We start from the raw sequence: 15145 nt of genomic DNA on the forward strand, positions 1-15145 counted from the left end.
TTTTAACAGCCGCGCAAAACGTTTCCAGTTAAATATGTGTGAAATACTACTCCTATATTTATCTTTTATTGTGCGTGGTACGTGTATGTATAAGAGTACTGTGTTGTGATATTTATATTTTTACAATTATGTGCGGAACAAAGCTGCGAAAACTTATTCCCCGAGGGAAGTATTTTTCTCCAGTACAGTTTCCTGCTCATACAAATTCTTAATTTAACCAATAGGAGTTCAGAATTTTACCAAAAGGCGGGACATTTAGAACAGCATGTCAATTTTAACCAATCATAGCGCGTTTTCAGAGCTGACTTCAGCATATTAGTTCGGTTGACGTGCACACATGTGGGTTCAATGTTGACTTGCTGCCTGAAAAACTAGTGCAGTTTACTATATCTGCAGTTATCGTTTACTTTGAAACGCCGTTTCAGCGTTTCATCATGTCTTCGTCTTTCTTTATAAAGAAGAAAGGAAATTCTAATTTAGTTAAAAAGGGGAAGAATACAGAGGGGCCAAAACGAAAGGTAAGGAAGCTGGACTGTTAGCACTTAAGCTAATGCTAACCATCAGATTGGCTCATGCGACTTACCTGATTTAACCTGCTGTTCAGACGCCTTTTACACTTTTTGCAACTTACTGCATGTCATTACAACCCCCTCATTTTTCTCTTGCTGCAGGGCGATGGGGATGGAAAGAGTAAAGTACGAGCGAAGAAACCCAACTCCAAATACAACGAAGAGATTTCCAGCGACTCTGAGACAGAGAGGTTAATTTCTGATGTGCTTAATTTGGGTTATCCATTGATGGTAGCACAAAGGTAACCTAGCAGGTATAAATTATGTTTATTGTGGTTTGTGTTTCTTGTCTTTCAGTTCTGTGCCCAAGAAAAGGCAGTCCAAAGAAGAACATGAGTACGAGGAGACGCCACAGGAGAAGAAGCTTAGATTAGCTAAACTCTACCTGGAGCAGCTAAAGGAAGAAGGTTAGTTTGTATTATCGGTACCACTTTACAATACGACTACCCTTATAAATTATTTAGAAATGGTCTATAATTATCTGAGTAATTAGATTGAAAATACTGAATAAATCATTAACAAGCTGAAACAACACAGTAAAAGGGAATGCATCCTTTTACATTTAACAATAAGGCTCCTTTTGCCAGTTATTAATAGTAGTAAGTCATTAATAAATAATGGCTTTTATACTTTACAATAAGGTTTCCTTTCCAATTATGAATGATAGCAAATCATTAATAAATTGTCCTGTATTTTGCACTTTAAATAAGGCTCCTGCTCTAAATGTCATTACAAGTAACTCATTAGTACAGTTAATTAGTAGTCGGCAGTAATAGTGAGCCCACATCAATGTATGACAGCAGTGTTCTAACTTGTTTCTAATGTTTAATGATGATTTGCAGTGTTTACAAACTAAACAATAACATAGTTATAAACCATTCATAACTGTACTCTTATTGTAAAGTGGTATGTATTATCTATATGCCACTGAAGTCTAAACATTACAGACTATGCTTGTATGTATTTACCATGTGATCTGTTCTCACCAGAGGAAAAGAAAGCAGAAGACGACTCCTTTGAGACTGATCTGATTGCTGGAAGACTTCAAGAAGAAGTGGTGAGAGTGTATTAAAGGGTGTAATTACCATGAGGACCGTGAATTACAGAAGTGGTGTTTGTTTAACACCACTTCTGTAATTTTACAGTTTAGTTTACAGTGTAGCTTCATTTTGATCACTATATTACTCAGAACACTGTCATCATATTGAACTTCTCCCATAATCCAGATGAGCAAACCTCTTAACTCCCATCCTTTGTCCCCTTCAATAGCTTAACTATGCAGTATATTTTGAGCACCCCAAGAAAGGACCTCATGGTTTGACTCTGGATAGCATTACTGTCAGGGTCATCCTTAAAACCCACACTCCTGCAGCATTAAATAAAGCAGAGTCTGCTCTTGAATCATGAAGTTTAGATAAGGTTTAAAAACCAATGCCAGGACACGGTTTCATTTTATTCATCAGAGACCCTAACGCTCTTTCTGGTGACTTTACTGATACATATGAAATCCTTTCATTATTGTTATTTTGGTCAATAAATTAAAAAAAAAAATTAAGTCATTGTTACTGATCTTGCTGTGTATCTGATTTCCCCTCAGCTTGAACAAAAGGGGAAGCTTCAGCGACTTATTGCCAAAGATGTAAGTACAGGACTTGTCATCCCTAACTACCTCCCTCCACTCAATATTCTAGGGGGAAAAACTTAAATGAATTGATGACCTTTTATTACATTTTTGTTCTGTCTTTTAGCTCCTGCCGCCGGATGCTTCAGAGATCAGAGTGTTAAGAGGACACAAACTTCCCATTACTTGTCTGGTCATCAGCTCTGATGACAAGTACATCTTTTCTGCTGCCAAAGACTGCTCCATCATTAAATGTTAGTATACATTAAAATGCTGAAAATCATTTGTTTTGATTCTTCAGAAGGTTTGCTTGAAAATTGAGGCGAGAAAAAAAAATTAAATATGGAGATAAATTAAATTTCTTGTCTTTTTTTAGTGGTCTGATTTGGCAGTATCACTTTAGTGTTTTCTTATTTCTTCAGGGGATGTTGAAAGTGGGAAGAAACTGCACACAATACCTGGTGGGAGGAAAGGTACAGAGGATCGGCATGTTGGACATACAACTCATGTCCTGTGTATGGCCATATCATCAGATGGAAAATACTTGGTGAGTAGTTAACTGTCAGCATAGCCTGCTCTTGCCAGTGTTAGGAAACCAGCAAAGGAAATGTGTGTATTTATCAATATAATGACATCATTGTGTAACAGAAGCTTCTTTTTCACCATCTTTTTAGGCAACTGGAGACATGAACAATCTGATCATGATCTGGGAGGCAGAAACATGTAAACATTTGTATAAGTTCACAGGACACAAAGGCCCTGTGTCGGTACGTTCTACCTATTACTCTTTCAGCTGCTTATAATAACTTCTTTTTTATCTGAGCAGTTGTGTAGAGATGTGTACTGGGCCTCTGAGGCCTTCTTGTGAATCCTATCAAATATCTTTTCCTTCTCAGGGTCTTTCATTCAGGAAGGGGACTCATGATCTGTATAGCGCCTCTCATGATCGCTCAATAAAGGTGTGGAACGTGGATGAGAACGCATATGTGGAAACTCTGTGAGTAACTCATTAAAAGTTATCTCACTGTCAAACACTTGCATGTATTGTCAGTGTTTGACATTAACTCTGATTGTGGCTCACCATAGCTTTGGGCATCAGGACGCCATCACAGGACTGGACAGCCTGAGCCGTGAGCGCTGTGTGACTGCAGGAGGGAGGGACCGCTCAGTCAGGGTGTGGAAGATTGCCGAGGAATCTCAGCTGGTGTTCCACGGCCATGAGTGAGTCTCTTTCCTCTGGTGTTTCCTGTGTCTCGCTGTTTGCATCTAGAGTTCAGATGTGTTGATATGCTGTCAGCGCCATATGAAAACACTTTGGGGCTCACTGATTAATTAATAGACACGTCAAATAAGGAAGTATTACTTGTCAAAGATAAGAAAAAGATGTTTTACTTTTGAGTTAGCAGTGAAGATTTTAAAACAATCAAAAAGCAGTGAGGTAATCATGTAAAAAGCAATATTAATATACCAGCCCACAAAAGAAGCTTTTGTTGATGATATCCTATAGAGTATATTGATGTATGTATGTAATATTTTATTAATTCAGCATGCTAAATGGTCATTACCAAAATTAACCTCTGAATGAGTTAAACTTAAAGAGAAAGTATTGTCCAACAATCTTCACATTTCTGAGTTTCCTTAAAGGAAAAAAAACTTCAAAGACTGAAATAAACAGAACAGAAGATGAATAACTATGCAGCGAGTTAAACACACAAGAGTTGGCCCTTGTCGATTTTACTGGCAGCAGTTGTGAATCTGTGAGAACAGTATTGAACAACAAAGGCAAGGATAATCATTTAAAATCCGAAATTATACCATGAATGAGACTTGGACCAAAAGTGTCATTAAAAAAAAATGTACAATAATAAGAAAGCTGGATTCACAAAAGAATAGACTATAAATTTGGTTACATCATGTTTCTTGCCATGAAGAATAGTTTCATCAGTAAAAGAGTTATAAGTCTGAAGAGGGAGTACAAAAGAGTAATTAACCCTGTAAATGAATACATAAAGTCCACAAGATTAAAAGTAAAAAAGAGGAGATTCCCTTCTGAAAACTTAAGAGATTTTCAACTAGAGGCGCCCATAGTAGCTGTGTAAAAACATTAGCTCCAAACAGCTAGCTATCAGCTAGCCTGGTTAGCAGTAAACTAATCACAGAAAAAGCCAATTGACAAATCAACAGTCATAAAGTAGCTGTAATCAGAAGGTTACTTAATAATAGAGTGACTGGTCTGTACTGTTGTAGTTGTGAATTAGTGATTTCATACACTGCTATTTTCTGTTGAACCGTCACAGACCTTTGACAGAAGTGGTTGCTGGTGGCAGAATATACTGTCTAGTTAATAAAGAAAAGGTTTCCAGAATATGAAAGAAATCCTGTAACTCTTGGATAACGGAGAACAATTGATTCTGTCTCTAATATTCATCTAAATGTCTCATAGTTCCTGCAAACACACAGGAAGACTAATGTCATCTCTTACTCATTCTGTCCTCCTACAGGGGTTCAATTGATTGTATCCAGCTCATAAACGAGGAGCACATGATAACAGGAGCCGATGATGGGTGAGACGGTTGCATCTTTTGCAGCCACACTGTCTGTTACAGTTTTGTTCCAGAATCTTATCATGTTATCACATTCAGTGATGTTTCTCCGTCGTGCCCTCTCTTGATTTTTTTTTCTTTTCTTTTCCAAATGACCTCAGCTCCGTGTCTCTTTGGAGTGTCAACAAGAAGAAGCCTCTCAGCACAGTTAAGCAGGCTCACGGTTGCCATGGAGACGCAGGGCTGGAGCAGCCTCATTGGGTGGCTTCGGTAGCAGCGCTTCAGAACTCTGACACCGTCGCCTCAGGTGCCTCTGGCTGTGAGAGTCCTTCCTACCAGCTTCTTACTAACACACATAATCACAATTTATTATTATGTGCAGGACAGAATTAAGTTAAACCTTTTCACTGTTGTCTTTTAAGAATGCAAATTTAATCGATATAATTAATAAACTTGGTCCTGATTAACTGCCCAGCACAGTTTATAAGTAGAACGGTTGATGCAGTTATGTGTAGCTAAGCAGTACTTAAGATATCTGTAGTGATAGTACAGTAACGTTGCACTGATTCTGCTGTACAGGTTCACACAATTCCCAGGTGCAGCTGTGGAAGTGTGGACAGAATTACCGCGGACTGGAGCCTCTGTTCAGTGTACCAGTGGTGAGCTCTTACTCCCTCCTCTCTTTTGAAAAGGGTGAAATTTTATATAAGATGTGTTTTTAAGCTAATTATACACATTATTTACAGCTACCACAGCGGCGGTCTCCAAATGTCTTACTTTGTCTCTTCTTCTGCTTTCCCTCCCAGCCCGGCTTCGTCAACAGTCTGAAGTTTTCCAGCTCCGGTCAGTTCTTGGTGGCAGGAGTTGGACAGGAGCACAGGTAACTGAACCTAATGATCATGTTTCCATAGAAACTGTCTGTCTGTAGGGTTCCTATCAACTACTAAATGTCAGTGCAAGTTCATGTTCAGTGAGTCAAAGATCCACTAGATGGCAGTGTTAATTCATCTTTCAGCTTCTGTCACAGGTGAAAATACATGGAACTTTTCCCCAAGGTTCAGTCATTTGTTTTCAAGTTTTCTTGAAAGACGAGATAGTATCTTGAGAGATGAGTTATCAGTTAAGCTCAAGAACTGTTATTTACAGTGGGAATATATTGTTAGATAATACAATGATTTTTCTCATGTAGGTGAATACCAGAAAAATGAAATGTAATAGTGGATGTTTCTTTGTGGTGTACAAATGATAATTTAAAAACCCAAAACAACAGAAAATGAATTTAAATTGCAATTGTGATCGTTGTTGCCCTTGACAGTACATATTAAAGACAGACTTTAAGATCTGGATGCCTCATATTTAAAATAGTCATCGTGTGGAAAATATGGCAAAAAATTTACTTTGAAAGAATTTAGCAACAAAGTGCACGAACAGTGCAGTAGCAGTGTAATGACATGATAACACAGGTGCAAGTTACATATGCATCGTTCCCACTCTTCCTAGCATCTCTTTCCCACCTTCATCCAACTGATAATGTCTAAAATTATGGATTACACAGGTAGTTTATATAAGAAGAAAAGGAGGAGTAATGTCACTTAATACAATAAGGGCAAAATGTTTAAAAGTGTGGGCTCACTTTTCTAGACTTGATGAAAATGCAGCTAAATGTGATATTTTGGAAATAATTTACCTTATTTATGCAAAAATGTAATAATAAAATAAATTGATCTATTTATGCCTTTTTAATTTCATATCTTTTGTTTTTGCATCAAATTATGGCAAGTATTAACAAGAGTAAGTAATAGTAGTAGTAGCAGTATCTGTATCTTATCAGCATCGATAAATCCTAATGATACTCATCCATACAGGTAGATATATATAGTATATAACTATATCTCATGCTACACAAATGGCCAGCTCACGTTACTCTGAATATAACATTAATGTCATTTCACATTGTTGGTGACAATTTGACATCTGATTTGGTGACCAGATTGGAGCGCACAGAAATTTAATTGGGTTTTCAACAACTTTTAGATGTGATTTCAATCTGAATGAAAGATTGTTATGAGGCTTTTTCTGCTGCCAAAAGTTAATAAAAGGTGGTCTGCTTCTGAGTTATCAGTCTGAACATAACCTGGAGGCCAACATGACTCCAGCCATTCTCAGGAACGTCTGTATTAAAACTTCCAACCCTCAGTCTCATCAGGCCTCACTGGGGGCTGCATCCAAACTTGAGAGTTTGAAACTTCATGATCTCACACAAACATTTTAAATATTAATTGGTTTCTGTGCTGATTTCTGTGTCTTGTTGGCAGGAATTGATCTCTTTTTTTTTTTCACATGACTGGGAGAGACAAACAATTGAGGCGCTGCAAGTAGAGGTTCACTATCAAGGATTAGTTAAATGTGGACAACCTTAGAATTGCTTGTTGGTGAATCAGTGTACAACCTAATTGCAATAACATAATTTAAATATGAAAAATGAGAGTGAAAATAAAACAGAACAAGCTTTTATCCCCTTTCTCTTCCGTGATTCTAAACTTGTTTGTTTTCTGCAGGTTGGGCCGCTGGTGGAGAATAAAAGAGGCCAAGAACGGGATCTATGTTATTCCTCTGAAAAGGAAACCTTCAAATCCAGAAGAAGCCAAGATGCCTGAATAGTGGACTTTTTTTGTCTTTTATTTTGTAAATTAAAATGTTTAAAAACTGTTTTAGTTTTTTTTTTCTTCTTCTTCTTTTTTTTTTTGGAAAAAAGTGCAAATATTGAAATTAAAAACCACCCTGAGGGATTTGTTTATACATGTGTTCACCGTGAGTTTCTCTTAACCGCTTTAGTGAAGAGTCAGCAGTGTGGGCAAGGTGGGCTGAGTCTGGATTGTAGGAATCGGTACATCCCTGTCTGAGGTGACCAAGGATCCAAACTTAGTTTTTTTAAAATAATTTTTAATCAGGTTTTTTTTTTTTTTTTTTTTTTTGAGAATTCTGCTGTAAGTTTCTCTTTAAAAGTGTCTGCAGGGAAAGTTAACATATGTTTTTTAAATTCATTAGGGGCTGCCAAAGGAATAAGTTTGGGCTTACATCGTCATGGTAACTGCTTCAGTGTAGGTTACTGTCAGCCTGTCAGAGCCAAATATAAAATTGCTATTAACTCTACAGGAGAATTATTTATCTCAGTTGGAAGAGGACGTGCAGAATCGCTTAAATCTTGCATATTAACATTTGCAGAGTGTGACAGTGATAAACTGTAGAGCTAAACTAAAAAGGTCCATATCAAATATCAGGTAACCTATTACTTGAGTGAAGCTCTAAATATATTGAATTTACAATAGCAACAATGTGCTGAAATCCTTTAATTAATCCTTTTTAATTCAAAAGAGTGATTGGTTGCCATATTAATGTTACAGTGTTAAGCCTGTTATGTTTTGTATTTGCACTTTGTTCACTTTTCCTGCAGGTGTCCTCTTTGGCTTTCACAGAAGTGTGATTGCCCTTTTCACTATTGCATTATTGTGTTTTGTTACTCATACATCTACTCATTACTTAATAACTGGTGCAGAAAAGTTAGGTGATAATCCCATTTTTTACCATATTTTCCAGTCGTGGAGTTAAGCAGTGTTGACAGTGGCATTTAATATTGTAATTAAAGTGACTCCTGGATGGGCTGCAGGTTTACTTAACATTTAACCTAGAAAAACAGACCAGGCAGACAGTGGGTGGGTTGTTTATGGATAGGTTATTACAATTTAATATCAGGAAACTCCAATCAGTATAAAAGATGAAAAGGTCCAGCTTGGGTAAATACATTTTATAGGCACTGTACATGTATAATTGCACATATTCAACTAGTAGTTACAGCAATATTTTAGAGAACTGAGCACCAAATACATATCTTGGTATTAGAGCAGAATTAAAAAGTCATGCTGCAACCGTTGGAAAAAAATCAACTCATATATATTTTAACCTGTTAGACTTTCAGGAAGCAATATGGGTTGACTCACTAAAACAACACCTTTAAAAGTAAGTTAAAGGTCCAGTGTGTAAGACTTACAGTGAGTTACTGGCCAAAATGGAATACAATATTCATAAATATGTTTTCATTAGTGGACAAGCCCCAGTTCCAAAAAAGCTGGGACATTGTGTAAAAGGAAAATAAAAATCAAATACAATGATTTGCAAATACTTGTCTACCTATGTTCATTTGAATACAGTACAAAGACAAAATGTTAAATGTCCAAACTGATTAACTTTGTTTTTATGCACTCATTCTAAATTTGGCGCCTGCAACATGTTCCAAAAAAAATTTTGGGACAGGGGCATGTTTCCCACTGTGTTACGTCACCTTTGAACAACACTGAGTAAGCGTTTGGAAACTGAGGACACAGATTGTTCAAGTTTTGAAAGCGAAATTCTGTCTCAGTCTTGCATGATCTACAACTTCAGGTGCTCAACAGTCCGGGGTCTCTGTTGCTGTATTTTACTCTCCATGATGCACCTTTTCAATGGGAACCAGGTCCTGACTGCAGGCAGGTCAGTCCAGTTCCTGAACTACGCAGCCACGTTGTTGTAACACGTGCAGAATGTGTCTTGGCATCATTTTGTTGAGATAAACAGGGATGTTTCTGAAAAAAACATCTGGATGCATGTACTTTTCAGTATTATTGGTGCCTCCACAGATGTGACAGTTAGCCATGATGCAATGGGCACTAACACCCAACCATTTCATCACAGATGGTGGCTTTTGAACTTTGTGCTGGTAACAATTTGGATGGTCCTTCTAAAGAGGATTTACCCCACAGGACACGATGAAAACAATCTGAAATATGGACTCATCAGACCACAGCACACTTTTCCACTTTGTGTCAGTCCATCTCAGATGAGCTCGGGCCCAGAGGAGCCAGCAGAGTTTCTGGATGTTGTTGATATATGGTGTGGGCTTTGCATGGTAGAGTCTTGCATTTGTAGATGCAGCAACAACCTGTGTTTACTGACAGCGGGTTCAGAAGCGTTCCCGAGCCCATGTATTAATATCTCATAGAAATTGAAGAAATATAAAACACTGTCTACCATGTGCATGCAAATAGCAGACATTTTTGTCTTTGCTCACTAATGAGAGTTTTTAATGAAGAGCCTCTCAGTCTTTTGTTGCTCGTCCCAACTTTTATTAAACATGTTGCAGGCATCAAATTTAGATCAGTGTATATTAACAAAAACTTAAGTTTATAAAGTTAATCATTTTAACACTAAATATCTTGTCTTTGTACTGTATTCAAGCGAATACAAGTCCAAACGTATTTGCAAACCATTGCATTGTTTTGTGTACATTTTACACAGCGTCCCAACTTTTTCAAATTGGGCTTTGTATAATCTCCTTAAAATAAGAATTGTGTTTTCGTTACCTTAGAATGAGTTGTTTATATCTACAGAGGGAGCAGGTCCTCTTCCATTGAGGATCCAATGTTTCACCAACACCAACTAGAATGGTCAAATCAAACGCTGGCTCTAGATAGGGCTTTAATGGTTTGAGTGACTTTTGCAGCCATCATAGATTCTCCTCCACACTTGGAAGCGGGGAGTCAGATGAAGCTCAACATGACATGCCACTAAATCTTACACACTGGTCCTTAAATTTGGTTTTGGAGAGGAAAAAAAATCAAACTCTGTGTGCAAAGAGCCCGTTGTTATTGTCTCTGAATAGCTGCATTTAGTTTGAATAGTCTCAAGAATTGCAAGTGTGGACCCAAACACAGTGGCATTTAATCTTTTAATATGAAAAAAAAAACATTTTATTTACATAAATTACAGGAAAGCACACACTGTTATACCAGTCTACAATAACACATGTCCTTTATATTGTCTAGTTGCCTACTTTTCATCACGTTCACTATGGTTAATCACATATTTTGTTCAACAGAAGGGCTAAATTTATTTCACAGCATTTCTTTTTTTTGTCAATGTCTACAACATTTGGATATATTCACAGCACTGTAAGGACAAGATAAGAACAGCCTTTTGTTTTGTATTACACTATTGCTTCACAAGCACCCATTTGACAACAAGACTCTTTAGGACAAGGCACGGTGCATTTAATAATCACATCTATCTGTGAACCAAGGAGATCATCACAGCATATTAAATCTATACAAAAAGGCTTTACAATTGATACATACTGCTCGCTGTAGGAACATCATTTAGCTTTCACAGTTAGAGTTACCCTTGCCACAGTCAGTCAGTCTACCCAGACAGAGTTATCTCTCTGCAGCATGTTGGATGGCATGGGGGGGCTCTGTCATACACAGCCTTGTTTAATGGGGGGATGACTGATGATGATGGGGTGGTCTCATGTGAGAGAGAGGAACCTTTTTTCACAAAGAGGACGTTGTAGAGTCCACCACTTCGCGGCCGTTACAAACTGCTGGCACGTAGTTAGAGGCTGATCCTGGGAGAACAAAAACAGCAACGTTAGCCAGGCGAGAGTTTATAGGAAACAAAACTGTAAACCAGAGATAAAAAGCTATGAGGAAAATGGAAATGGACGGCCGTGTGCCCTGAAACTGTGTTGGTTTGGGTCGAATTACTTCCACGGTTCCAAAAATGTCAGTTTACATGTTTATGATTAGCTCTTATTTTCCTAAATATTACATTTAAGTACAATTTTTAGGTACTTGTGCATCTCTTGGGTGCCTCTGTTTTATGTTACTTTATGATTACTGCACATTTACTGTATCTGAAAGCTACTTTGTTGGTTAAGAACATATGATCATCTCTTATAATATGATCCATGCATTATTACAGATTACACTCAATATAACTATATACTGTAATGACAGTTAGCTCCAGCTTGCTGAACTACATGGGACCCAAATCTGAATACATTATTAGGGAAAGCACAGATAATACGATGAAAACAGACATCTTTTCTACCCAAACTATTCGTAAAAAAGCTAGGTCCATGATTACATGATTATTTATATAGTTGTGTATCTTTTCTGTAAAGTTTCTATTTTCAATGCAAAACAGAATCTTTCAAGCTATAAAACATTTTTTTCAGCGTCTGATTTCTTAATACCCTCCAGTTAAAGGGGCGATGGTGGTGAACTTCAGACAGTTAGTGCAATATGAGGATGTGGAAATATAATTAATTTTATGCCAGTATTAAATCATTTTGATGCTTTGTAGGCACAACAATCACATTGCTAATGAATATTTGGTTGGACAACAATATATTTGCCTGATTTAATTTGACTTTTGGTATAGACTACACTCACTTCTGGTCTTTTATCTGAATACAGACACAGAGACAGGTCAGTTTGTTGTTTGAATAGATATAGATACAAATAATGACATCTCTGTGCACCTTTACAAACTACAACGGTAAAATCCTACTTACATATGAATGCACCAGTAACAGTAATCCAGTACAGGTATAACAGCATAACAATCACATAAAATTTTGCATGTAGGCCTTTTACATGTAATTGAGCATTATTATATCGTTGTATTTTACTTTTACTTATGTACAGTTATGAAAGTAATGAATTACTACTATTTATATTAACTGAGTCATTAGTATTCACTACACTATGTAATCTACTTCACAACTTCTAAAATTATAACTGTCTACTGATCAGGGTCACAGTGTGGCAACTGAGCAGAACAGCGCAGTCGTTGGGAGTAACTTAGACTGAAGATTTGAAGAAACCCTTTTCAGTTAAATTCCTAGTACTGATAAAGCATTAAGCATCAATGGTTTGACAGTAACTAATACTCTGGGCAGTCTTTGAGAAGCATATATTGTACTTTTATTTCAGTAATGTAACAGTACTTCTACAGATCCTCAGTATTTTGTCCATCAAGCATTTATTTCAGATGACTAAAACATTTTTAGTCCAGGTGAAACAACAACAGTCAAACTAGTGTCAAGCATTTAAATGCACAGTTGAAGTCTGGACTAAAAGCTCATTGAGGCTTTGACACACAGTGCACTATGTAAACTTAATGTGTCTGTGTTTATTTATGAAGTTTGTGCTGTGAATTAGTCTGCTAGTTCATTAGGAAGCTGTAGATAAGACTGCCTCTTATCTGACATGACAAGAAACAAAATGACTGGAATTTAATTGCTTGGCCACACTGATCCAGAAAGAGGGAAAAAAGCTGCAAAAACTTTTAATATTGTCTGATTTTTACTCTAAACTTTCTGTGCTTCAAGTCCCGTTCCATTAAACAACCTGTAAAAACCTCTGAAAGAAATGCAACATATAGAAATACTGCACAGCACCAACATTTGGTGGTGTTTTACAAAATGTTGCGTGTGTTCAAAGTCAATTAGGTCCCAATTCTCTTGTTGATTGCACTGTTACTACTTACATCCTATTATGGAAACCTAAACTGTTGCTAGGTTTTAGCTTGCAGCTGAAATTGTGAGCAGATGTGTTACTATACACAGGACTGGATAGAGCCGTGAGGAGCAGATATAGCGAACACGTGTACCTTTAGAGTAGCTGGAGCTGGGGGCAGAGGCAGAGGCAGAGGCAGACACTGTGGCACTGAAGCGGTTGGCTGTGACTCTGAGCGTGGCTACGTTTTTCTGGGGCTGAAACATGATGATGTGAACCTTGGGGGCGAAGAGGCAGCCAAGCACCACCGAACCGCTGAGACTGACGGAGATGCACATGGTGGTGGTCTGCACCTGTGAGGAGAGACAGACGGAGACACACACAGAGACAATGACTATATCTGTCTGTGCACTTTGGATCTCCTACTTTTGTCTTCAAAAGGACTAATGAAGTTTGTTCAAAGGCCACCTGGGCCCAGCAAACACACACACACACACACACACACCTGTTACTTCACTACAGCCTTTGATTCAATCAGGTCACTTGCAGTTTTATTCATTTTCTGCTCTGTTAACTCAAAAAACCGTAAATCCAATCAGTGGAATTCCCTCTCACCTCTTTTGTGGTTATCCCCAAATCATTTAACCCGTCTGTTCATTTCCTTCTTTCCAAAAATGACTCCCAAACCAGCAACAATCTTCCTGCCAAATACACTCTATACTGTGTGCTCTTCAGAATCAGAATCGGGTTTATTGTCAAGCACGTTTTCACATACGAGGAAATTTGTCTTGGTGTTTTGGTGCATAACAATAAAAATAGTAAGTAGAAAAATATAAAGAAAGATAAAAAAACAAGTACTTCAAGTCAAGAAGCACACATGGAAAACTGACTGATTAGAGTAATACTATAAAAATATGTACATTGTTTTATGTAAATGAAAAAGCTGTATTTTTGTGCAGGTCACAGTATGAAGTATAAGAAGATTTTAAATGTGCAAGATAGTAATCGAAAGAAAAAAATGTGCGTTAATGTAACACATTTAATAAGATAGCGTAGACATCATATTATCATATTCAGCACACATAAGATCTCTTCTCCTCCTTCTCTCACCTTGTCTGGATTAATATCTTCATCTTTCCCAATCATCCAGTGATAACTCATTATTATCCTTATTACAAATACTTAAATAATAATAATAATCAATATTATGCTGTTGGTCTCTCCTGGACTGAATGCTTTTGGGGTTTGTCTTAATTATCTCCGCCTGATGTAAGCCTGGAGGGGATCATGCAATCGCACGCGTGTGTGTGTGAATTATCAACAGACCTGGAGCGTATCCACAGTTAATCTTGCATACTGCTGGACCTAATTTGTTTTGCACGTGAATTGCTATGTACCCAACTTTTGAAAAACCTTAAAAAAAACTTTAAGGTCTTCACACTGGCGACAGCCGTGGCCAGAGACATTATGTTAATTGGATCATCCCATTCTTGTGAACACGACATCTCAAAAATCCCTGGAGGGAATTTCTTCAAACTTGGCACAAATGTCCACTTGGATTTAAGAGTGAACTGATTAGATTCTGGTGGTTAGAGGTCAAAGGTCACTGTAACTTCATGTCCATCCCAGTCTTGTGACCATGATATCTCAGGAACATATACAGGGAATTTCTTTAAATTTAATACAAATGTCATCTCAGACTCAAAGAAGAACAATTTAGATTATAGCCACTCAGTTTGGGGCCTGTGTGCCACTTCTAGCCTTGGTCCCTTTGTTTTGACCCACCATAGCATTTGACAAGCTCTTGCTATTATTCTGCTTACATTCTTCAAAACTGTGTCTTTCCTTTTCTGTTTATGCTGGCAAAACAAAGCATCTGGATGTTTTTTGACATCATCATTTGCAAGTGAATATACTTTCTGTTAAGCAGATTAAAGAGCAATATTATACTATTATTCTAAAATGTTGTTTTACATTTTGAATGTACATTTTCAATAAAAATATAATACATTTTAATGTAATGTGATTTTACATTTAACATTCATTACAGTACTATATCTATTTATTATATAAACATTT

At 37.2% G+C, this 15145-nt stretch overlaps 2 protein-coding genes across 3 annotated transcripts in view; one reads left to right on the forward strand and one right to left on the reverse strand.

Moving 5' to 3' along the window:
* The first annotated feature begins 305 nt into the window (after positions 1 to 305).
* rrp9 (ribosomal RNA processing 9, U3 small nucleolar RNA binding protein) lies at positions 306 to 7442 on the forward strand. 2 transcript variants are annotated; one of them, XM_084735589.1, is made up of 15 exons: positions 306 to 518; positions 672 to 760; positions 867 to 976; positions 1559 to 1626; positions 2167 to 2208; positions 2318 to 2444; positions 2613 to 2737; positions 2865 to 2957; positions 3087 to 3187; positions 3277 to 3411; positions 4692 to 4754; positions 4895 to 5052; positions 5313 to 5392; positions 5540 to 5613; positions 7292 to 7442. In XM_084735589.1, exons 1-15 carry the CDS (start codon positions 435 to 437, stop codon positions 7392 to 7394), a joined length of 1452 nt encoding a protein of 483 aa, XP_084591715.1. In that variant the 5' UTR covers positions 306 to 434; the 3' UTR covers positions 7395 to 7442. The 2 variants fall into 2 exon arrangements, with proteins under 2 accessions (XP_084591715.1, XP_084591725.1); XM_084735599.1 differs by having other exon boundaries at positions 308 to 518; positions 4895 to 5040.
* Positions 7443 to 10475: 3033 nt separating this feature from the next.
* grm2b (glutamate receptor, metabotropic 2b) overlaps positions 10476 to 15145 on the reverse strand; it is a 45139-nt gene continuing 40469 nt past the window's right edge. The window contains exons 5-6 of the mRNA XM_084735576.1: positions 13221 to 13419; positions 10476 to 11169 (exon numbers count right to left, since the gene is read on the reverse strand). Of these exons, the coding sequence (XP_084591702.1) occupies positions 11096 to 11169; positions 13221 to 13419 (273 nt within the window). The 3' untranslated portion in view covers positions 10476 to 11095. The remainder of the gene's footprint in view (positions 11170 to 13220; positions 13420 to 15145) is intronic.

This window comes from Lutjanus erythropterus, chromosome 2 (genome assembly GCF_056507025.1).
Source record: "Lutjanus erythropterus isolate fLutEry1 chromosome 2, fLutEry1.hap2, whole genome shotgun sequence".
NCBI classification, from domain to species: Eukaryota; Metazoa; Chordata; class Actinopteri; order Lutjaniformes; family Lutjanidae; genus Lutjanus; species Lutjanus erythropterus.

Coding starts and splice junctions, on each gene's coding strand:
- rrp9 (XM_084735589.1), top strand. CDS start 435: ATGTCTTCGTCTTTCTTTATAAAGAAGAAAGGAAATTCTAATTTAGTT. Junction 2,958..3,086: donor GACACAAAGGCCCTGTGTCG/GTACGTTCTACC, acceptor TTTCCTTCTCAG/GGTCTTTCATTCAGGAAGGG. Junction 5,053..5,312: donor CGCCTCAGGTGCCTCTGGCT/GTGAGAGTCCTT, acceptor TCTGCTGTACAG/GTTCACACAATTCCCAGGTG.